Source organism: Phlebotomus papatasi, chromosome 3, assembly GCF_024763615.1.
Source record: "Phlebotomus papatasi isolate M1 chromosome 3, Ppap_2.1, whole genome shotgun sequence".
Taxonomy (NCBI): Eukaryota; Metazoa; Arthropoda; class Insecta; order Diptera; family Psychodidae; genus Phlebotomus; species Phlebotomus papatasi.
Genome location: NC_077224.1, coordinates 24,118,563 through 24,143,341, shown reverse-complemented (window position 1 = coordinate 24,143,341; position 24,779 = coordinate 24,118,563). Strand labels below are relative to the sequence as shown.

The 24,779-nt window shown below is 36.2% G+C and overlaps 2 protein-coding genes across 4 annotated transcripts; one reads left to right on the top strand and one right to left on the bottom strand.

Moving 5' to 3' along the window:
• Positions 1-873: 873 nt before the first annotated feature.
• Positions 874-12,233, top strand: LOC129808302 (dihydrolipoyllysine-residue acetyltransferase component of pyruvate dehydrogenase complex, mitochondrial). 2 transcript variants are annotated; one of them, XM_055858139.1, is made up of 5 exons: positions 874-1,187; positions 4,682-5,626; positions 5,695-5,894; positions 11,445-11,547; positions 11,622-12,233. In XM_055858139.1, exons 1-5 carry the CDS (start codon positions 1,066-1,068, stop codon positions 11,749-11,751), a joined length of 1,500 nt encoding a protein of 499 aa, XP_055714114.1. In that variant the 5' UTR covers positions 874-1,065; the 3' UTR covers positions 11,752-12,233. The 2 variants fall into 2 exon arrangements, with proteins under 2 accessions (XP_055714114.1, XP_055714113.1); XM_055858138.1 differs by having other exon boundaries at positions 880-1,187; positions 4,679-5,626.
• Positions 12,142-22,852, bottom strand: LOC129808300 (lysosomal alpha-mannosidase). Of its 2 annotated transcripts, none has more exons than XM_055858136.1 (6): positions 22,497-22,852; positions 22,004-22,374; positions 17,383-17,525; positions 17,102-17,301; positions 16,849-16,982; positions 12,142-16,483 (listed from the first exon to the last, which is right to left on the bottom strand). In XM_055858136.1, exons 1-6 carry the CDS (start codon positions 22,635-22,637, stop codon positions 14,182-14,184), a joined length of 3,291 nt encoding a protein of 1,096 aa, XP_055714111.1. In that variant the 5' UTR covers positions 22,638-22,852; the 3' UTR covers positions 12,142-14,181. The 2 variants fall into 2 exon arrangements, with proteins under 2 accessions (XP_055714111.1, XP_055714112.1); XM_055858137.1 differs by lacking the exon at positions 16,849-16,982 and adding an exon at positions 16,590-16,723.
• Between the last annotated feature and the right edge of the window lie 1,927 nt (positions 22,853-24,779).

The window sequence follows — 24,779 nt, the reverse complement described above, 5'->3', positions numbered from 1 at the left end:
ACACCTCGAGGGGCAGTGCCACCTCACATTCGATCCGTGGCTCATTCACACTGATGTCACAAGGATTCGAACGCTCTCTACATCACGGAAATTTAAAGGTAATTCGCCTTCTTCGATGAGTATACCAGCTTCCGAGACATTGTGGTGATATGGGCTTAAGGAGCAGGTTGGTAGACTATGGTCCTGACCCGGGGCTCCTACTATTTCACCACGTTGCCAAGGGACGGCAACTCTGTCAGGATTGGCCGAATTGTAGAGCGTATGGCCCATTCGACAATTGTTAACCCAGTCGACGGCCAAACCCACCAATCCCAATCCTTCATTCCTATGACACACCCCACCCAACATCCCTAGGCGGGTGCTGAAGGTTGCTGGGGCTTTTGTTCATGTCAGCTGTCCCTGCACTTCAGTGAGTGAGCATCAGTCGCCGTGGACGGTTCACTCCAAGGAAGTTGAAAGATGGGTGGCACCTTCAGTTCCCCATTTTCCCTTAATAAGTTTATATTACTTCAGTGAGCCCCATCAGGGCTTACACAATTATATCATACACTATTTTTTCGTTTATTTGTCCAATCGGTGTTCTTTCTGATTAGATTTTTGAATTAGATTTCTAATTTTTTCTGGTTTAAGAATTTTTCACTATTTAATTACCTTGGTGACCTTGGTATTACTGGGTATTACCAAACACTGCCTTTGTCATTATTATTAGTAAATCAAGTAAGCGTAAAATAATTTTCCTTTTTTTAACTCTTCTAATTACTTAATTTTAATTATAACACAATGCAAAATTAAAATCTGCCAAAAGTATGGAGGTGAGTATTTCTATTTCTCACATTTCATAATAGTGTACTAACGGAAAATTTGAAATTAGGTAAAAGTCAGTTGACCCGATTTCTTCAGTGAGGTAGCAGTTTTTGACCTCAGTTCGTCCGTTCGCGGTAACAAAAGTGCAAAATAGTGTTTTTGGTGGCAAAATCGTGGATCCACCTTGCAGATACTTAATCCAATCGACAGAGGAGTAGTTTATCAGTGGGATTTGCAAGAAATCACCTAGTCTAGGATATAATGCTTCGAACGATAGCTGTCCGAAATGAAAGTCTCCTCCGTAACTCCCTCAATCGCGCCCTGCGCCTCAATTCTGCCCGTTGCGCCTCAACAGAGTGCTTCCGGAGGATCCAGAGTCACAGGTGAGACCCCCAGCATCATCCTCAGGTATCATTTGGGAAGATTTTGGGGTGAAATCCATTGAGAAAAATTTTGCAAATTATTTAGAGGTTAAGGTTGTGTAATCGGCTGTCAAAGTCAGGGATGGGGCACGCGTGGTCGCGGGCGCCCTTGAATTATCATGTTTGATGATCAATTTGGCAAATTATGTAATTCATGTTTGCGCTGTTGTTTGCATGATAAGCCCCAATCGACATCAGAAGAGCGAATCCAATCAATTGGCGCTCTCCAAAAAAATACTTACGCAGATCTCTTATCAGCGCGATCACAGCTATTGGGTTCCAGTTTGAATCTCAACGATGCAGATTGTGACTTGATTTTGTGATTTTGGATTTGATGTGGTTCAATGACCCATCATGACCTACTGATAACAGAGAAGATAACACCCTCCAATGCAGGGGTTAACAACATGTGCTGCAATCAATTTAAGAAATGTGTAGTAGATACCGAAATTCCCAACCAAAAAACTCAATATCAAATCTCACTTGTTGCACTTGAGATTTTTTTTTAATGTCCTGGACTTTTTTTTAACCTATTTGAATTGCTCTTTTAAGTCTTCAATGGACTCAATCTTTGTGTTCAGATTTATTTTAAAAGAATTCAAGTAATATTCTATAAACCAATGAAGATTATTTTACTTCAAGTAACTCTAAAATAAAAGTGCTGCTAATCCTACAATGTTTAACTTATTTTAATGATCAAAATGCGACTCCAATGTGTAAAAAAACCCAAATATTTTAATTTGTGAAAAACAATTGAAATTTTGCAAAAAATCGTCAAAATTTCAAACTGTTTTTATGAACTAAGGACGTGACACAATTTTTAATTATCCACAAATGCTCTAGGGGAATGTAGGCATGGTTCGCACAGAGTGAACCTTCAAACGATGCGAATTTTCTCTTTGTTTGCAATGAGCTGACTTACCATTTTTCATCTCATCTTATGAGTTTAATAATGATCTATCTTATGGCTTTGAAATGACGAACTAGCTCTTTGCAAATAAAGAGAAAATATGCGCTGTTTGAAGGTTCACTCTGTGCCAACCATGCCAACATTCCCCTAAATGCGTTCAAATTATGGGAGTCGCACTGTAAATATCAAAATTGATTCGAAATTCAAGGATCAATCGCAAGTTCAATTTTGAGTCACTTCAATTAAATTATAAAAAATGTCTTCTTTTGCAAAATCTATTTTTAAATTTGATTCCGTATCCTCTTACTATGCTAGAATTCTGGGGAATACTCTGCCACTCTTCGTTAGCCTAGTATCTGGGCACGTAATGGATCAAGTTATGATGCGAGTGCCTCTGGTTCGAATCTCCTTAGAGTCACCAGGATTTTTTTCTGGCGTTAAAGGTGTTTGAATTGCATCCAGTAAGGTTCACTTCGCTTGATTCCATGGGACATGGAACTAACAACCCCATCCCTGTATAAGAAAAAAAAATAACAATAGAAATTCCGAACTCCCCTTGTGGAAAGGCCTAAGTTCCTCTATGAAACATTGTGCCACCATTATTATTATTATTATTGTTATAGTGTCTGGCTGAATTTCTTCTTCCGGGTCTATTCCTTATGTTTTCGTGTCTCGTCGTAACCAGATCGATGAGACGTATTCTTTGCAACTCTCTCTTTGTTGAGGGAGCTATTCTCTGGAATGAATTTCCTAGATAGGAGAATCAGTGGCGTATCTAAACGCTTTTGGCATCTTAGTTTGCTTTACTTCCTTTAACCTAAAATGTCCGAAAGATTTTTTTCCAAATCATCTAGATGGCTTATTAGACATCCAGACAAAGAGCATTTCTACCATTTAGCTCAGGAGATCGGTCACCAACGTTAAGACGGCGGTGGACAAACATTTCTTTCTGATAAATTTTTATATACATGTATGTTTGGCTTTGAATGTGTAGCTTATATAGATCCCCTTTATCACTTTATCAATCACTTAATAAACTTTGAACATTTCCTCATTGCTGGGGATCTAAATATAGACCTATTTTCTTCAAGTCCGATTTGTAGAAATTTTAGCCACTTTATTACATCCCATAGCTTTTATAGCTGAGATTCTTTACAATCTCAGCTTTTGTGACAAAGAACTTTTCTTTCTTTTGTTGGCCTTCTCCACTCAGACTATTTAAAATAGAAAATAACCAGTGATAAGCCCAGATAAGCTTATGGTAGCTGAGATTCTTTACAGGCGACCTCGAAATGCCTTCAACTCGAAATGCGTGAAAATTCGATTGTGAATTGAATTTTGGGGATAAAGAACCGCGTCAAGCCAATTTTATCCATTTCGGTGGCCGAGAACCGTTTGCTCGACGTGATTCAATTCAATTCACAATCGAATTTTCACACATTCCGAGTTGCAAGCACTCCGAGTTGGACCCATTTCGAGGTCACCTGTAAAAAATCTCAGCTACCATAAGCTTATCTGGGCTTGTCAGTGGTTTGTCCCACTTTCTCTCCTACACGGTTGTCGGCTCTACTGGACCTTTTTTTTAGGTTAGGGAGAGCGATCACAGCATTATTGTGAATCATGGACAGAGGAGTGTTCCTAACATCTCGGACCATGACTTATTATTCATTTCTTTTAATATCCGACTTGCTCGTCGGTGCGATCTCTTTACAAAACTAATTAGGATGCTCTATTCCTTGATGCTTCTCGTCAAAATAAGGAAAAAAAGAGAAAAAGCACATGCTCAAAAATATAATTTATTAACATATTGAAATTGAAATATTACAATAAAATACAATAGTTTTGATAAAAAAATAAAAGAAATAGGCACATAGCAACACTGATTGTGAGAGAAATCCGAAAAAGTTAAAATAACATTCCGGAAATGTTTATTTGACCCTGAAGTATTGATCCGAAATCGGTGTAAATATTATGCTTTTAAGGTGTATTAGGGGTTAAAGTTACCCTTTTTCATGTTAATTTCACCCTTAAAAAGGAGTAAAATTAACATTTAAAAATGTTGATATATTTTTACACCTCAAAAGTGTTAAAGTTATGAGGAAGAAAAGTTATTCGCACCCCCGTTTTTTTCTCAGTGAAGGATCGAACCTATAACACTTCCTTGAGGCCTACTAAGTTTTATTACCGTAACTGATGTTAAGAGTTTAATTTCTTTTATCATATTATCGTCTATTCGAATTTTATTTTTTGATTTTTTTTTTAAATTAAAAACAAAAAAATTTCCTCTTTTTTTTAAACTTAATTTGACAATGTTTCTCATCTATCACAAAATTTTCAATTTTTCTCTAAATTCAATTTTTTTTTTCGCAAATCCAAAACTTCTAGACTAGAAGTTCAATGAAATGTTTTTTTTTAACACATGTTTTTTTTTCTCAATGTAAAATCCCAATGCAATGTCATCTTTCAATTGATCTCATAAGAATCATGTTTACTATAAGCCAAGTAAGTTTACCTTGGCATAAATGACATAAATTATTTCCAGCAGATTCGTGAGCAGGAGCGTCCGAAAGCCCCTGGACACTGTGCCATGGCAAATGCAATCACTGCGCGCCTACTGCTCAGATCTGCCGTCCCATGTCAAAGTCCTGCTCCCGGCTCTGTCGCCGACGATGGAGCTGGGCACAATTGTGAGTTGGGAGAAGAAGGAGGGCGACAGACTAAATGAGGGCGATCTCCTGGCTGAGATCGAGACGGACAAGGCCACCATGGGCTTCGAGACGCCCGAAGAAGGCTACTTGGCCAAGATTCTCGTGGCTGCTGGGTCCAAGGATGTTCCTATTGGGAAGCTGGTGTGCATCATTGTTGAGAATGAGGCAGATGTGGCGGCATTTAAGGACTACAAAGACACCGGAGCTCCCCCGGCACCCAAGGCAGCTGCTCCTGAAGCTCCTGCAGCTGCAGCTCCTGCTCCACCGCCAGCTCCAGCCCTTGCCCAAGCACCTCCTCCGCCACCTCCAGCAGCAGCTCCTCCGCGACCCATGACAGCAGTTGAACAGAAGGGACCACGAGTCTATGCCTCGCCCATGGCCAAGAGGCTGGCAGAAGCCCAGCAGCTGCGTCTGGAGGGTCACGGAAGTGGCATTTACGGGTCCTTCAAAGTTGCAGATCTGGCTGGATTGAGTGCAGCTCCGGCCGCAGCAGCTGCTCCTCGTCCAGCTCCCGGACAAGCCTTCATTGACATCCCAGTGTCCAACATCCGGGGAGTCATTGCTAAACGCCTGCTCGAGTCCAAGGTCACAATCCCTCACTACTACCTCACAGTGGACATCAACATGGAAGCAGTGCTGAAGCTGAGGGCCAAGCTCAACAAGACCCTGGAGAAGAAAAATGTCAAGCTTTCAGTGAATGACTTTATCATCAAGGCGGCTGCCACGGCCAACAGAAAGATCCCAGAAGCCAATTCTGCCTGGCTAGACACAGTGATTAGACAGTGAGAGATGCCCTGAAAGTCTTCCGGAAGGAAATAGGGAACTGAGAATCTTGCCATTTTTCTTGCAGATTCGACGCTGTAGATGTCGCCGTTGCCGTGGCCACGGACAAGGGGCTGCTGACGCCGATTGTGTTTGGAGCGGACAGGAAGGGACTCGTGGACATTGCGCAAGAGGTTAAGGTGCTGGCCACCAAAGCGAGAGAAGGAAAACTTCAGCCTCAGGAATTCCAAGGGGGAACCATTACGATTTCCAACTTGGGAATGTTCGGTAAGTCACATTTTGTTCTCGACTCCTGATAATCTCTTGTTTGGCCAAATCAAATATTGCTTACAATGGGTTTTTCCTGTTTAATAAATATTTTACTACTATGATACTAAAGGTTTTTGAGAGAATTACAAAGTTTACTCATGTTCTTTACGAATTAGAAATATTTGGGAATGGGATTAAGCAACCAGTATGAAATTTTTTTTGTCAAAATATGGCATTTTGAAGCGATTTACAAACTGGGCACGAAAAGGACAATGGGCAAAAGTGGTCTATGTTGTGACCATTAATGAGTCCTGTCCTATATCATTGAATAGGTCATGGTATAGGTAACATTTTTTGTTCCGGGACAAAAGTTCTAAACCATGGCGGAAAAATTCCAGAGCACAAAAACTATTTTCGTAGAAGAAAAGTAGACTTTTTTTAAGGGAAAGAATAAATTGTAATATAAAATATATTAAATGTCTGCATATTCTCGAAATGGACATAAAAGCATTGTCTTTGCAATGCATAACATGCCTAGGAGGACATTGAAACATAAAAGCTCAAAGTCATAACTTGAAACCTTATATCTCAGAGATTTATTAACCGAATTTAATCAATGGATACTCAATCGACAGGTCTCAAAAAAAACCTACAAAATGACGATATAGATAAGTTCACAAGTTGACCGCAAGAGGCACTCCAGGTTATCAAAGTTTTCAATTAACAAAATATGTGTTATTTTTCGAAACTATTCAACCGATTTTAATAATAATCGGTTTAAGAGTACTGATTCCAAATAACCGGGTTTTCAGGATAGACGGTTAACCGGTTTTGAATGGCTCTGAAACCGGTTAACCGGTTTTAAACCGGTTTCAAATTTCAGATCACAATATGGAATTTTGAGCAATTTTTCAGAACTTGAACTTTAATATTTAACACATAAATATATTCTTTTTTTCAGTTAGTTTACGATTTATTTATTTTCCTTTTAATAGTTCAGGAAATTTCAGAGACAGGAAAATTATTGAGAGTTTTTCAAATAATATTGTACGGTGGAAAAAAAAGCTGGAAGGAAAAAAAGGTGGAAATGCTAATGCAGTATAGATTTCCGTAAAAATAACCATTTTTTCATACAATTTATTTTTCTTAAAATAAATTGGCTATAAACGTTGTCATTTTTGAAAATCTTTAATAAGGAAATACTTAAAAATTTTATTCTAGATCTTGGAAAACGAAAAAAAAAATATAGAATACGTTTTAACGAACAAACCAAAAGAGATTTCCTCTTTATTTTTAAATTTCTATGATTAGATTAATCTTGTTAAACTAAAATTTAGAAAACTTGAATCGTGAAAGAAAAATAATATTCGAAAAAATATGAAAAAATAATATTGGAAGGATAGTTACCAAGATTTATCGCAACCCTATATACGTTATAAAGTTTTTATGTAAAATCTTGTAAAAGTACTGAAAAAATTATTCTTTTTTCAGCAAAAAAATCCAGATTTTTCGATCAGGATTGATTTCTAAAGTCTGTTTTTTAGATCATTCTCTACAGAAAACATACCGATGCATAATTTTTGGTATTATCATGAGAATCATGATTATAATTTACACAAATTCACAAATAATTTGATAGAAAAAATCCATAGGCATTTAAAAAAAAAAAGAAATACTATAAAAGGTAAACTTTTTTTGTTTTTTACTCCATTTGTTGAGAAACTAATAAATACCAGAATATGACAAAAATTTTACAACAATCTTGTGTAACAATCTTGGTGAATTTGAGTCTAATAGGATATGTATTTAAATTAAAATATAGCAAGATTCAATAAAAATCTCTATAAAAACAGGGAGAGGTAAACATCTCGTTACTTTTCCACATAAAACAATATTTTACAAGATTGTACTAAATCGTTTACAATTTTTTTCTCAGTATGCAATTGATTTTTTAGTCTTGTAAATATTTAACCTAAGGTTTAAAAGATAATATATTTTCTAGTGAAGAAGTCCTGAAATAATTTCCGATAACCTTTAAGCAAATAATTTTTTTTAAGGGAAGAAACGTACAGGAAATCCATTACTACTATCCTTCTCATATATTATTAACATACTGCCGTACTACAGATTACACTTAGAATCATATTGCACTTCAGGTTCCCTTCTAAAGTCAAGGAAATATTTTGCAGTGTATCTTGATTTTCAAGAAATAAACTAAAGCTTAATAGAAATTTTTAAATTTTTGAAAGGAGACGGTTTTAAACCGATTTCATATCTAAAAACCGGTTTTAAAACCTTCTCCAAAATAGGGCGGTTAACCGGTTTTTCGAAACCGGTTAACCGTTCTTGGAATTAATAATAATAATTTTTCTTTTTTTTCTCCTTTTCCTATTATTTATATATTTTCTTGCTCATCTGTGTTTTTTCCCCTTTTCTTTTTAAGTTCTTTTTTTTCTTGCCACGCGATTGTAAGAGGGTTGTACCCGTTGTACCCTATTTGTTGTGGATTTTTGAAATAAATTAAATAAAATCTTATAATATGTCTGTCTGATACTTTTAATGTGTGTAGGATTTGGGAAAGGGGGATATCGAGGGAAAACTCTCCTTTTAATTTAATAAATGGTTTAATTCAGTACTATGCAACTTCATCACGTCTCCTCCCTTGAACAGAACTCTATAATACTATTTGTTCTACTGATCGGGTACTACGTTCCCAGTGAAATCATTCCAAATTCCAAATTCATTCCCACACGGCCCTTCCTGACAATAAGTTGACCCCCGGACAACTTCAGAGTCAATCCTCATTAAACTTTTATCATCATCAAGAGCAATCATCGAGTCTCCAGCGTTGCATGGTGTTACAGCAATTCCCAAGCATGAAAACATCACTCCCCACTTCTTCTTTCGTCTTCTGTCCATTTTGGTAATGTTTAACGGTCTTGTGTCCTTTCGGTAGATTATTTGTCTTGTGTCCTTCCTTCTTGAAATATTCAAAGTTTCTCCATTCTTTCGCTGTTTCGTCTTCAGCTGTATCTTCTTTGAGATGTCCTTACGCTCGCATCTTCTTTTTCTTGATCTCGTCTTCTTTGGTGAACATGAGGAGATCTCGTCTTCAACTTCTGCATGTAATTTTTCCACTACTTCAGACTCATATTCTTCGCATGATATCAGTTTGATCCAATCCTCATCTTCAGAGTCATCTTTTTTCGTCATTTCCGTCTTATTAGTTTCATCTTCACACTCGTCGTAGACATCTTTAGCTTCATCTTCATCAACCAATTTCTCCTTATCATTCACGTATTCGTCACATCGAATCTGCATAATCCAATTGTCATCATCAAAGATTTCTTCCTTCGTATTTTCCATATTTGGAGTTTCATCTTCATGTTTGTCCTGTACCAACACTTGAAGCATCCTTGGGACACCTTTTTCTTTATTGATCTTTAGTTCACTCTTCTGGAAATCAATTAAAGCTTCATCATGTTGCACAATACGCAGTGCAAGCTCTTCTTCTTTTCCATGACAAGACAAATTTCTCTTCACGCATTGATTGATAAGTCCTTTCTTCGTCAAAAAGTCCAATAATTCGTCGTATTGCACAATTCGTCGTGCAAGATCCTTTTTCTTCCCATTGCAAGGCAAATTTCTCTTCTCACATTCTTTCACAAGTCCACACTTGGTAAGGCAAGTAACCAATTCCTTAAAGCTTCTCATCTTTCGTCATTCGTTCTACAGTTATCGTCTTTCGTGTTCTTGTAACTCTTTTGCCGTTACTATCCTTCGTCTTCTTGTACCTCTTCAACAGATACCGTCTTTCGTCTTCGTAACTCTTCCGCAGTTACGGTCTTTCGTCTTCTTGTAACTCTTCAGCAGTTACTATCCTTCGTCTTCTTGTACCTCTTCAGCAGATACCGTCTTTCGTCTTCTTGCAACTCTTTAGCAGTTACCGTCTTTCGTCTTCTTGTAACTCTTCAGCAGTTGCCGTCTTTCGTCTTCTTGTACCTCTTCAGCAGATACCGTCTTTCGTCTTCTTGCAACTCTTTAGCAGTTACCGTGTTTCGTCTTCTTGTAACTCTTCGTTCTCACTGCTTGTGCTTTTGCACCGTCTTTTCACGTCTTCTACTTCATATCACGTCTTTTCATTAATTTTTCATCGTTTTTTTCCATTCATTTTTTTTATCGGCCTCCTCAAAATTCCACGTCTTTTTTTTATTTTTCCCAGCAATATTCTACCCCCATCCCGGTTCAAAAATGCTGGGGCAAATAGTACCAGGTATGGGATATTATGACATTTTGATTTCCTTTATTACGGGCTTTCGTAAATTTAAAAAAAAAAATAGCTAGGTGACATATTTTCATAGGAAATTTATTCCTCTACACCTTTTTAAAACACAGTTTTCTCTATCTGAACAAGAAGAGTGCTTTTCAAGCTTTTCAGAAAAAATACACAAAAGACTGCAAATCGTATGACCAATGCAAACAAAAAGCGGCGAGATTCGGAAATGATGTTTCTTCTCGCCGTGAGACGCCAGAAATTGCTTCGGTCTTTGTTACTTTTTGCTCCTCCATACCCTTTGTTACTTTTTACCCCAAGTGGTCATTTTTAATAAAAGGATTTCTGGAGAAAAGAATCTTTGTAAAATTCTAAAATAGATAGTGTTTTCGTATTCAAAGAATCCAAATCATTTAGGAAATATTTACCAGTGCATCAATTTTGGAAAATAAGTAGATCAAACTTGATATCTGCTGTAAGGAAAACATTTCAAAAATAGGGCGAAAAATTTCAATTTTTTTTTATTTTCTGAATTCCTTATTCGAATTCTAAGAAACTTACGACTTTGAAGAAGGTCTATGGAGGCCATCTATGGAAAAGAATTTAAGCCGCTTTCTCTTTTATTTTGGAAGATATTCAATTTTCAATTTGTGACTTTTTGCTCCAGTCTCCCCAACCAAAAATATTTTTTTCTTTCAATAACTCGTCCCATGTTTACGATCAATTAATAAATAACTTGTTGAAGAAGCAGTATTCAAGATCAACTAAGATATTTCTCAATAAGATTGCTCAATTAATCCCGAACCCAAATTAAAATGGTCTTGATAAAGTTGCTTTAAAAAGGTTTTTACTGTGTTTTTGTTTGTACGTTTCATTCATCTTCAGTAGGTTTTTCCACAGCTTTTTAAGTGCATTTTATCACGTGTCGCTTTCATGATTGAAAACCGACGAATAATCGTGTGATTGATATTTGTAGTAATCTAATATATCAGCGATTGCTAAATATAAACCTTTCCTGCTTTTGTTTGGCAAAATTGTGCAGTTTATGCTTTTTCGTAATTGATAAGCTTATGAGAGTTGTGAAGTGTAGGAGCATATGGGGCTTATTGAAATTATCTTGAACTGAGCGTTAACAGGATTATATTCTTCGAGATTTTAGGAATTTTTCGCACACTAACAGATGGCGCTAGTTAAGTTGAATTGTGATTCGATATCGATTTCTTTGGTCAATCAAGAGATCTTCGAATATGAAATAAGTTAAAGTTACTGAATTGATAGTCGGTATTTTCTTGAAGGTATAACACAATTCTGTGCGATAATCAATCCACCGCAATCGTGTATTCTGGCCACGGGAGCCACGGAGAAGCGACTGATTCCGGATGACGAGTCTGAAAAGGGGTAAGTCTTGCCTCTTGCTTTTTTTGGTGCCTCAATTTCAGTTGAAAAGTACAACTTTGGAATTGCATTTGCAGTTTCCGCGTAGTTGATATTATGTCAGCAACTCTCAGTTGTGACCATAGACTCGTAGATGGCGCCATTGGAGCCAACTGGTTGAAACTCTTCCGTCAGTACCTTGAGGATCCGAACACGATGCTCCTGTAAATAAATCTTCAGCCTCGTGTGTTCACAAAACAGACAACACTTCACCAGCTGCACAATCTCTTCCCCTTTCAAATCTCATTTCATTTCCAAGAGTCGGAAGTTTTTCTTTTAGGAAGTTTGTTTTTTCTTAGGAAACAAAATGGAGGACAAACGGTTAGATGGCTTTGTGGAAGGATTGAGGATTTATGCATAATAACAGCAACAAAAAAAGAAACCCACTTAATTTTGACCAGAGATATTTGCATTAGATATTACAGTGGCATGATAGAAGGCAAAAAAGTGTATTAATTTGATTTTGCGTAGAATGGACAAAACGATTGATTAGCAAAAAAATGTAAGTAAATGAATCTGTGAAAAAAGCGATCGAGTGTCTAAAAGACGTGTTGAAAATTTTGAGTTATTGGAGATATTCTTTATTGGACGTTATTATTTTGTATAAAAGAAAAATATAATTTAAAATAAAAAGATCATCGAAGAGTCAATCCCACTGAAGAATCTTTCTTATTGCTCCAATTTGCTCAAATTTATCACTATGATCGTATATACGCTAAAGGTGTTCCCAATTTCCCACTTTTTGTTGGAATTGTTCTTAATTTCGCCGGAAATGTTCTCAATTTCGCCGGCACTGTTCTCAAATTCGCCGGAACTGTTCTCAATGTCATGGAAACTATTCTCAATTTCGTCGTGATTGATATTCCAGACAATCTCAGCAACATTTTAATTTGACAACTCTGTCTTGCTTTTTTTTTTTATACACAGCTCTCTCCGATATCCGACTGACGGGGGGACAAAATGACATTTGGGTTTTTTGAATCTGGTCAACGGTTTTTCTATTTTGCGGTGTGTGAATTTATTTTCTGACGAAAAGCAACAGAATTTTCTCTGTGGTGCGCTTATTTTCATTTTGTACCACAATTAAATATAGTAAAGTGCGCTAATCCTGACGCTTCGCTATGTGGATCGTTATGACTACGCTAACTAGATAATCCACTTAAAATATTTTTTTTTTATTTCCGTAATATAGTCACTACAGTAACATATTATAACTATTCAACTTTGAGAAAAAGCAAAAATAATATTTTTATCCATTAAATAAGTGAGTGTAATCGACTCATTTCAAACTTGTGTCAGCTGGATTCTGCACTAAAAGTTTTCTGGTTAATGATATTTTTGCTAATGACAGCTGGTTGATTGAAAACATTTGTTGTTTTTTCCTTGTGAAAAAGTCTTTTAAATCAAATGGTTTAATTAAAAGTGAAGTGCAATCATACCCCTACAAGGTGAGTAAATCGATTTTCATGACATAATAATATTTTATAAAGAAATTAGTGAATTTGTGGCTTTTTGCATATTGCTCTAAAATGGGCGCTTCGTTTGTCTTTTTCTTGACACCAGAATATGGAAATGTATTGGCCAGAAAAGGTTTACGTGTTGTGCCAGGTCTGAAAAATTCTAGACCGAAGGAATGTGCCACAACACTCTTCATGGTTACTGACCAACTTATTCTTCGAATGGTTTTTCATAAAACTGATATTACACCAAAGATTGCCTTTCACATTAAATATTAAATGGAATAGTCCAATAAAAATTTTAAAAATGTAATAAGGAATTATTTTCTCTTTTTAATAAGCTTGTAAATTGAGTGATTCAATTAAGAAACCATTTGACCCAATTAGCGAAGAGGCGATCCACTTAATGAACGCTAACTTATTTCAGTAAATTTACTGTTTTATAAATTTTATTTAATATTTTTGATAATTTCTTTTATATTATTATATTTCTAAATGAAACAGTGAATAATTCTATGGATTTAGAAGAAGTAAAAAAGAATTTCATCAGTCCAAAAGCAAGCGTTTAAATTGCACTCTACAGAAAACAATCCGGTTACCGCACCTTGCTATATCAAAGACTTTGATAAAGTGAAAATAACATTTTAATTCATGCTGGACAAACTGCATACTTAGTAAAAAAAAAAAAAGTTTGAATTCATCAACCATCAGTGTTTGGCAGCTGTCAGTCGGATATCGAAGTGCCAGATATCGGAGAGAGCTATGTAAAATATTTTTGCAGTCTCAATCTTTTAAAAAATTCGATAAAAGTTGCTTTTTGTTTCAAGAGTAGGATAAGATGGAGTAATTTGGAATCATGTCTAATTCGGAACTTTGAGGTTTCATATAAGTTTAGATGGCAATAGGAAAAAAACAACGAAGAAGAACTCTCGAATGGAAAGTCCTGAACTTCTTCATGGTTTTCTTCTTCTCCTTATATCTAAAACAGTGAGAAGATCTCAAAATTCCAAAATAGGTATGATTTCGAATTACCCCATAGACCCTCAAGTATTTAATCTAATATTGTTTTCCCTTAAAAAAAATGGAAATTTGAGAACACTTAGTCTGACTTAGCGTACAAAACGAACCCAAAAGTCCCTGCTTATTTATCGTAAATCGAAGGATTGACGAAGAGGATAAAGGTACGGATCTGCATGGGTTCTAACGTAATATCCCATTTGGCAGAGTCATCTGGAAGTTCCTTAACAGGATCATCTGAAGGAGTGCCTTCATCGATGATCGTAACACCCTTGACATTAGGATTTTCGGTGGCTGTTTCGCGTTTACGTTTAACAATCTCATTCGTAAATGTGAAGCCGTTGTACTCAGGCTTGAACTTGAAACGATTTTGAAGTGATTCCTCTAGCAATTGATTCCCATCCAAGGTCATTTCTTCAAGGTGATTGATGTCGAAGATACTTCCGAAAACGTCTTTGAAGTTGAACGTTACGGATTTGGAGTATTCAGGGTCATCATTTTGTTCCAAAATATGTTCGAAACGCATGAGGAAGCTGAGATCCTTCCAAGGCTCAAGAGTCAAGAGTTTGACGTTCTGAGGCAAAGACAAGGCTACTCCAGAATAGAGATGGCTGTAGGTCTTGCGCCAGTCTTCGTATTCGTACGAAGAGACGTCACTAAAGAAAAGCCAAGGTGAGAGGAGTTTCTCAGCCTGGAGGAACCTCTCCCTGGCTGCCATTGTTGGTACAGCTCCATTCAACTTCCCGAAGATCAAGAAGTGCTTTCCTCTGATCGCATGGGTATGGTTGAGGGCCTCAGCCACACCGAAAGCATCATCGTGAAGCAGTCTTCTGTGAACCATAAGTTCAACAGCTCCATCTTGAAGACTGCTTCCTCCCTGAGCACGATCTGTCATGACTGAAAGTCGACGTTCTTGATCCTCAACAGCGATATTTGTAGTGACTGGATAGTAATTCCCAGCAACTTGTTCCTCAAGATTTAAGTTCCAGGTTTCCCTGTGATCTCGCACACGACGTATCATTTCTCTACCGTTTGAATCCGTATAGAATACATTGGAACTCTTAATGTCAGTCATAAACCGCGATACCACTTCCTTTCCAACGTTGTCGTCCACTGGAATGGGTCCTACGAGCCATTCGAATTCCACAAAGTTGTAGTCATGATAAACTCGAATAACCTGACTGATCCAATCGTTGAAAGTCTGATGAACTTCTTCGACAACTGGCCCCTTGATCACCTTCGTTTGTACTTGATTCGCTACAAATCTCTCAGTACTGTTAGGTCTGAAGATATAGGCCCCAGAACTACGGTTCTTGAATACGCGATTGTCCCCAACAGCCCCTTCGTAGTAGAAGAAGGTCTGACTCAGTTTGTGTTCGGACCCATCGTCCAGTGCAATGCTGTTGAGGAAGCCTTTGGAGTCAAAGCCAATGCTGAAATATTTATTTCCAATGGAGACCACGTTACTGTTCCATGGTGGTCTTTGTGTATCATCAGAAGCCATTTTCTCATCGTTCTGCATCAGAACAACTTCGGGAACGTCCTTGAAGCGGAAGCGTGGAGCATTGACATGACGAGCAGGTTTGCGAGTGATGAAGAAGGACTTGTATCCAACTGGTGGAAGTTCAGTGGCTAAGAAAACTAATTCATAGCCTGATGCTTGAATTGGGTGAAGAGCTGTGACTTGAGGAGGAACTGAGATGATTTGATGAGTGATAGGAACTGATCGGTAGTCAGTGACTTCGTATTCGAAGTTTCCATCAACGGGAACGCGGATATAGTGGAAGACGGAATGGGCGAGAGCATTGTATACGGTAACCATGAACTTGTCCTTGGTTTCGGAGATATCACAGGCAGACACATTGAGCAGGAGACAGCTGTCGAAGTCGAAAGTGAAGGTCGGTTGCGGTTGGGTAGCTTGATCATGGTACCGGGCAGATGGCTGAGGAGGTTCAGTTACAACCGGTTTATCCTTATTCGTTTGACGCTTTGTGAGTTGGTTCAGGATGATCTTAGCTGAGTATGAACAAGCTTTCAGGGCCGCTGTGATCTGTACGGTATAGTCTTGTGTCACATGTTCCTTTGAAGTCCCCGTAATCGCATCGTGATGCTGCAAGACTCCCATGACCTCACTCATGTAGTCCAAGTGAGATCTCAGGGATTTATCTTCCTTTTCCGGAGCTAGAGAAGTCAGCTGCTTGCAGATTTGGAAGAAGTTATTTCCCATTCGTTCGAGGCGCTTCAGAGCAGGCTTGGACGTGTAGTACCCCGTCCAGAAAGCATGAGGATCCGAAGCGTACGGGATGAAGTCATCAGTCTTGGTTGGCCAGGTTATGTGGGCATCATGAAGAGCCTTCAAGTAGCAACTTGGCGTAGAGTATACCAGGTTGAAGTTTGATCCATTTTGCTGGGCTTCGTTGGCGTACCTGCAGTTGTAAGGGAAGCGTTACCAAATCAAAAATCAAAAAAAATATGGGATACATGTAACAAGTTTGCATGCCAAATGAGAAAATTGTAAGGAATATGTCTCACTTAATTAACTTATCGAGATTCTTAAACCACATATTGGCATCTTGATAATTGAAGTCTTCACCCATTGTTAGAATGAGATTGTTTGTCCGGTACTTCCAGCGCATCTTCTCCAAGTAGTTCGCGAATTCTGTGATCTAGAAAAAGTTTCTTTCTAGAAATATATCTTACTCTGATGCAATTAAGTTTCACTTTTCTCAACACTTCTTCCCAGTTGCAATTTTCTTGTTTGGCAAGCAACAGTTAAATAGGGGGGCTGTACCTGATAAGCTTATCCAAATTTTTAAAGTATACGTTAGCATCCATGTAAGTGAAATCTCCTCCAAACGTTGTAATAACGTTATTGGTGCGATAATTCATTGATTGGCGTTCAATGTACTCGAAGAAGGTTCTCAACTGAATATAGTAAGGTTGTTATTATCTCATGTGATCAATACAAGAGGATCTTGGGGAAAAGTGTGGAAAAGTGGAAACTTCTTCGTAACGATCAAGGGGTTATTGAACAATCCACTTACCCTTCTATCAATATTGTAATCTCGACTACGACGGTCATCAATCATTGGTTCATCTGCGCAAAGGATGTCAAAGCAGAATCCAGGTGGAGGTCCGTAGTTGTTAAAGAGAACTCCAGTAAAGAGATCGGAGACCTCTCCCAGATTTGCACTTCCTCGCCAGATCATTTCTGCCTCTCTCTTGTTCAAGCGTGTCGTCTTATCTATTCATGAAGAAATCAGAAAGTTTGTGAAGACCTTAAGGTTACCCAAGAATCAATTGAGACCAATTGATGGCAATTAACCTTGATAGTCGAGACGTCCGAAGAACATGCCATCGAAGCCCATCTGCGCAAATAGCGATGCTTGTTCTCGTGTGTGGCCAAATGGATCAATTTGCCAGCCGACGCGTGGTCTAGCGCATTTGCCAAAGGTGTCATTGAGTCGTCTTGAAGAGGAGAAAAAAAATTCTACAGTTTCCACTAATGTGCGAAATGCCACAAAATGCATCTTAGAGTCTTTAGTAATGGTACTTGGACGTGATGCACTTAATTATTGGCAATTAAAGAAGCGAAGAGAAACGTAGGAAAATTTTATTGTTATCTTGTGGTGATAAAATCTTGCACTAAATATTCAAATTACCGTGTAATACGTGTTTAAAACATAAGGTTTGATTATTTCTTTTGAAGTGGGAAGTAGTTTAATTAAAACTTCAAATATTTCTCTCATGCATTATTACTCACAAGAACAGAACGATTTTCAAAATTATCAATGAAATTATATTGCAGTTTTTAAACAAAAGAACAGTGTATAAGTTTTTTTTTCTAAATATTTTATGCAGTAATGCAGGTAAGCAGGCTTCTTTACTTGTTTCTCATAAATAAATAAATAAATAAAAAGAATTAAAAATAATTTATTTTTCATAAACTATCCCTGATACTCTTACTTTCAACTAATGTTTAATATTAAATGTTTATATTATTTTTTAAGTAAAACTTGAAGTCATAAATTTCTTAATTGGGCCTTAAAGCGGTCTTTAGAATAGAGATTTATCACAGTTCCTGAAGATTGTATTGATTTCTTATTCTAATTGTATTGATTTCTTACTGCCCAAATTCAAAGAGATAGGAGTTATATAATTCGCTTTCTTTCAAATTGTCACCGGTCTGGAGCAAAAACAGTAAGAGATATTGAATTTCGGTCTTCGATGACCCCCCCATAAGTGAACATAATCTCCAAACTTTTTTTCTTCCACCCAACCCCTCCAGCCCCTCCAAAACCAAAACAGCTCCTAGTTTTTTTTTCAATTTCGAATATGTTTTGGAGATATAGAAAGGTGAATATTTTGTCCATAGACACCTGTGTTCGAAAAACATTTCGATATAGAATTTTGAAAGGTCAAAATTAAACCACTTTAGAGCGTCTATTTTTAATCAATTTACTTAAATTTGGTATATTTTCAAATGTCTTGATATTTCCAACCCGGCTAATGAATTGGTAAGGTACTCGTTATAGAGGTATCTTTTTCGAATACTTTTTAAAAGTCTTTTTTATTTGTCCGAAATGTGACACAACTAAAGGCCAACCGGTTAGAGATATTGACTTCCGGTTTTTGCTGATCCCAACCATAAGTCAATATAACTTCCGTCCCGTCCAAAGCTTTCGAAATAGAATTAGATACAGGCTCAGTTTCCTTTAGAAATACTCGAAAAATACCGCATATCAATGTAAAAACATTAGAATTACATTAGATCATTAGATTATTTCGCATATCAATATTCAAAGACAGACAAGGACCTTTCTGAAAGTCTTTCTGCAGTTATAATCCCGCCAAGTGTCTCGGCTAAAATACGAAGTCTGCCAACATTTTCATTACTTTACAAAAACACTTTATTTTTTTACGTTGTTAGGGTAAATGTCCTAATTCAAAACCATTTCCAGACGCTTTAACTTTGACAGAGAATTCAACACATTAACTTCAATTCTTTCTGAAGAGAATTACATAAATTTGCTCCTTGACTCTTCTAGAATGTTACTGTTTAGTGAAAACTCTTTAAATATAAAAAAACTTCTTAAATACAAGAAAAACAAACAAGTGCAAAATGCTTCTATTGGAAACAAATTAATCCAAATGGAGACAAGGGAAATTTTCTAATTGGAGACAAACAGTGTAAGTGAAACCGTGATGAAAGGCTTCCAAAACCTTGTTGAGTTGCTCTTGAGTGCAGGATTTGTTCTTAGTCCTGGTCTTTTCTCCTTTCCCAACTAAAACAATAAGAAAATCCCTCCAAAAAAATCATATTTCCGGGGTTTCCTTATTGAAGCATTTGGAGACACTTCAGAAAAAACCCTTTTTGTTCACGAAATAGGTTATTATTTCATTTGAAAACTTCACGTACGATTAACAATAAAGTTTAGTACTTAATTTAACTAAAATTATCCAGAAATAAGACATAAATGTTAAACAAAACGAATAAACAACAGTCACCTCATTGTGTTTTTCATTGGAAAACATGGTCGATCGATGAAAAATTCCATGGTGAAAAGGTACACTTTTAATTTTTATGAGAAATTAACAAATTAAAATTTGTGAATATGAACACTCAGAAAAATAATCGAGTAAAACTTACTAGAATCGATGTTAAATTAACTCTTTTTCGTTGTTATTTTCGATTGACTATATTTTAGAGTTGATTTTACTTCTATTTAGGTGTAATATTCGGAAGAGTTGTTTTAACTTTTTTTTCCTAAAATTTACATGACAAAAGAGTGTAAATAACTCCTTTTAAAAGACTGAAAATAACTCGTTTTAAGAGTTAAAATAACTCGTTTCAAGAGTTAAAGAAAATCTTTTTTTAGAGTTAATATAACTCTTTCAAATCCCAAAATTGATAGATCTTCCAATTTTATGTTTTTTTTTATTTTATCATTTTCTTTATAATTATTTTCTTGACATCAAGTTCCTTATGTTCTGAGCGAAATGAATTCATGAAACACTGAAAGGCATATTTCTAGTTGATGTTCCTTATTAACTTTGTCACACGAAAATCTTGACTGAAGTATATTCTTAAAACGAAAACACTTAAGTATATACTTCAGTCGAGATGAAATTTTACATCGAAAGAGAGTAATAAATCGATATCCGATTCATTAATTCAACTCGCACGAAGTGTTGTTTCAACTCTATTTACTGAAATTTACAACGAAAAAGAGTAACAATTTCATCAATATTCTCCGAGTTAATTCAACTCGAAAATATATAAATATAATAATTTAGTACTGTATTTATCATAAAAACAAAGACGTTTCCATTTGGAATAGAGAAAAATTTCCATTTCCAGCAGGTTCTGAATTAGCTTAATTTACCCTACCTTACTTTTTCTTAAAAAATGTTTTTCTAAATTATTATTCCCGATTTTGAGACTAAAGAATATTTTATGCGCTGAAAAGAAAGCAAAGTGAACCGGTTTCAGAGTTAATGGATGAGTTTTATTTCGAAAGGTAGATTACGAAATAAAATGCCATTGTTTAAATAGGTCTAAAATGCTAAACCTGAGTTTATTAGATAATTAAGCTATTAGTTTCTTGCAGAATGTCAAAGTTTTTCTTAAAAATTTCATTGTCTTCAGACTATAGGCAAGAATCGTTAAGAATTGTTAAAGTCTTTTTCCTGAACTGTCAATCCCTATTCATTGACAGTAAGGATAAATTAATAAGGATGAGAAAAAGGAGATTTGTTTGAACTCTTTATGTACGTTGCTCTACCAAACAACTTTATTTATCCGAAAAATCAATTCGAAAACGATTTTTAATTATTTATCTTACAGGGAGAAGTATATGATCCCTCCGTTCCGAAAAAAAATCGTACATTTTTCATTTAAAATGTACCAGCAAACGGACGATTTTTTCGAGACGGAATAAGAATGAGTAATAAGGGTACATGACCAAATGATCATGAGAGAGTTAAAAATTCATTATTCAATTTTAATTTTAAAAAAATTAAAGCTACAATATAATTTTGGATTAATTTTTATAGCTCATTTGTCATTTTCAATACTTTGTATTATTTTAGTGATTATTGTGAAATTTTCTATATTTTAAAATTTTGTGGTAAGCTTATACAGAGCATAACAATTCTTAAAAATAATTGAATTGAAAATTTTTACCAATTACAGATTATTTCCCATATCTGCAAATTGGTTTTTCCAATATTAAATTTTCTTTCGTGAGAATCAGGAATGTGAAATTTGGATTTCGAATATGAATTATATAGTTCGAATTCAATAAAAGTGTTTTGTCTTTTCAATTAAAAATTCCATTAGGGTCGGAGGAACGTCTGTTCGACAGGGAACCCCTATTGACACTTTTGTCAAAATGTTGAAAATTAGTTAATGTATCTAGTAAAATATAATGTAATATAACGTTTTTTCTGTAATATACCTTTTACTATAAACAGAGATGTTCAAATTTCATATCCCAAATGGTACAAAGTAGGGTGTCAATAGGTGCTGACACGAGTTCTTAAAGTGTCAATAGACGTTCCTTTCACCCTATATTAATATCATAATTCATGATGTAATAATTTTAGAATGTAATAAAATTTGCAAAAAACCATCTAAATAATGAAAAAAATCATCATTAAAATATCTCAGTAAATATTTTCAAGTCATTCCTCCTTATCAAAAACTTAAGAGGCTATTAACTCTCTTCTTAACGAACTCTGTGTGATGCACGCTTGGAAATCTTTCATAAATTTCCACAAGTTCTCCAAGTGTAACATCTAACAAGTCAATAATGCACTAAATTAACTTGTTAAACGCTCAACATCGTGATACTTGTGCACATAAGAATATTTGGACTGCGATTGCCGGGTCATCGAGTAAAGAAAAAGAGGCAGTAAAATTTTGCATTTAAATGATCTCTCACCTCAATCCATAAGTAAACTGATCGATGACGGATTGATAGTGCACAACAGCCTCATCATTCATACTCCAGGCACCACCAATGAACTCCAGACGACCCTCTTCCACAAGTTGTCGCACTTTTTCCTGCAGATCATTTGTTTGTTCGTTCCACCATTTGAAGAAAAAGGCCGATTCCACATAGATAAAACGGCGATTGGGATCAGCCAGGAGAGCCTGAATGACCGAGTCCAGAATGTACTGGACACCGGCCTTCTGGATCAATGTCTGACTGCCGTAGTAGTATTGATCCACTGTCTTGAGCCATCCCACATCGTCATGGGTGTGAGGAACTATGTGGACGTTGATCCGATTGGGATCGAGTTTTGGGCAGCTCTAGAAAGGCATTTTCCATATTTCATGATCATAGCATTGTGCTAGACGAATTCCTCTGAATTTCTTCCCAATCGGAATCCCATCAATATGCCAATGAACTCCCCAATCCCATAAAATCTTACCTCATAGCCACAAGTTGGTGCTTTGCGAGCGTGAATGTGGCTCCTGGACAGGATTCGATCGCGCCTGTGCGCCTTAGGGCGTGCTTCGCATCCACTGAGGATCACTGCGACGAAGCACAGAAGCACAAGAAGCAATTTCATGCTAATTTATTCACAAAACAACCATTCACAAAAACAAAAAAAAAAGAAGACGGGAGTGAGATTTTCCACTTGTAGTCGTCGTGTCCGTCCAGTCGGAGAGATCAGCAACAACTAAAGAAGAGTTCTGCAGCTCTTCCGTCGTCGCAGCAAAAATGTAATTAAAGTGCTTTGTTGACACAATTGACTCCCAAAGCCAGTGGATCGAGTTTCTCAGATGATCACCACATAGAGAAAAAGAGATTTGAGGGCCGGGGTTAGAAAGTTGTGTAAAAATAAGGCTTAAAGTAACACAGAAAAATAACTTAAGTTGCAACCGTCCAAGACAATAAAAATCTTTAAATTCACTTAAAAAAATTAGTAAAATTTATTATTCTTTAAACTAAAATATGCTATCATGAACAAAAGATAAAACTTTACAAAATCGTGAGGAGAAAATTTTAGATGCTCTATTTGTTGGAAAATTTAGAAGTTCCAGTATTAATTTTTCTGGACTAATATCAGAAGTTCTTAATATTAGAATTATAATATAATTGAATAGAATTTCTGGAAAAAAATATTACTAAAAATGGAAAGAAATATTATTAAAATTTACATTTTTAAAAAGAAATTCTTATAATTAATTTAAATAAAAGATTATCGTTAACAGCGCTCTTAACCCTTTAAGAACGAGAAGGTTTAAAATTGGGAGTCAGAAAAAATAATTGTTTTTCGCCTTTTTAGAGCGAAACATGACTTTAGAAGGCCGTAGTAAAAATTTCATTTTTGGGTCACCGGTGACCCAATCGTCCTTAAAGGGTTAACAGAATAATAAGAGCACTATTAATAGAATAGTAATAGTGCTATTTACTAAATAGTAACAGCACAGCATTGTTAATAGAATAAGTAACAGTGCTCTTGAAAGGATAGTAACAGCGGCAGTAAAAAAATCGATAAAATTGGTAATAAAATTGATTGTCGAACAAAAATTACTTATATATTATTCATAACCGGTTCATTATCGCTTCATTACGGCTCACAACCGATTTGAACCGGTACAGTTTTATCAGAAATTCCAAGACCTTTCCAACGTGCCCAGACATGACCCCATTCGCCTGATAAATGCGCTCTCAAGAGCCTTTTTTTAACCTTTGACCTTGAAAAATCATTACAGTAGAGCCTCGCTATAGTCCATATTTGGTTCCAGATTTGACACTTGGGTCGCACTATAGTCCATGTCATTTTTTAAAATTATCAACGACTTTTAGTATTGAAATTGCTCGACGGCTTCAACTTTCTTTGCGATTATGGTACTTGTCCTCGCTCTCTTCATTATGGATCATAATTATCACAACTATTCAATAAAGTTTGCCAAAAATATTAAAATAATTATGACAACATTACATGTCGCGTACTAAAAAAAACATAACCTAACTTAAAATCAGTGTTTTGAAATCAACGATCGATAAATTGTGGACTATAGTGCGATGGCCTATAGTGGGGCTCTAGGAATGATTTAACGGTATTTTTACACATGGTCAATTGTCTGCCTAGGTAGTCTCTAAAACAGAGGCGTGCAAGAAACGTTGAAACCGAATAAACGTCAAATGAAACATGAACGTCAATGGTCAAAACGCTACTACAACAAACTTATTTTGACGTTAATTCGGTTTCAACGGTTTTTGCACACTTCTGCTCTAAAACATATCCAAAAATGAAAAGAAAGAGTGGGGGAAAAATGAGAAGCATATTAATATGATCCTTGGGTCGCCTTAGTGGGGGGGGGGCGTACTCCTAGGTCCCACGTCACTATCTCTAACCGTTTGGCCTCTAAAGCTGGCGACAGCCAGACGGACAGATAGACAAACAGCATGACATTTCTCAGAAATCGTCTGAAACACGAAGATTTGCAGAGAAAAGGGGTCTCCAGCGAGGGGAGTGGAAGGTGGAAATTCTGGGGGGTGAAAAAATGGAGGGATTATATATACTGCTTTCTCCGTGGAGTTCGAGCAGTAAAAAATTGCTCCTAGTGTGTAGAGGCCTTTAGTCCCAAAAACTCGTGTTTTTTACACATTTGTATATTTTGGAAAAAACTTGTGTCAAATAAAGTCTTATGAATAATATCCTATTACTTTTTCTTAACCTAAAGGGAGAACTATATGTGTA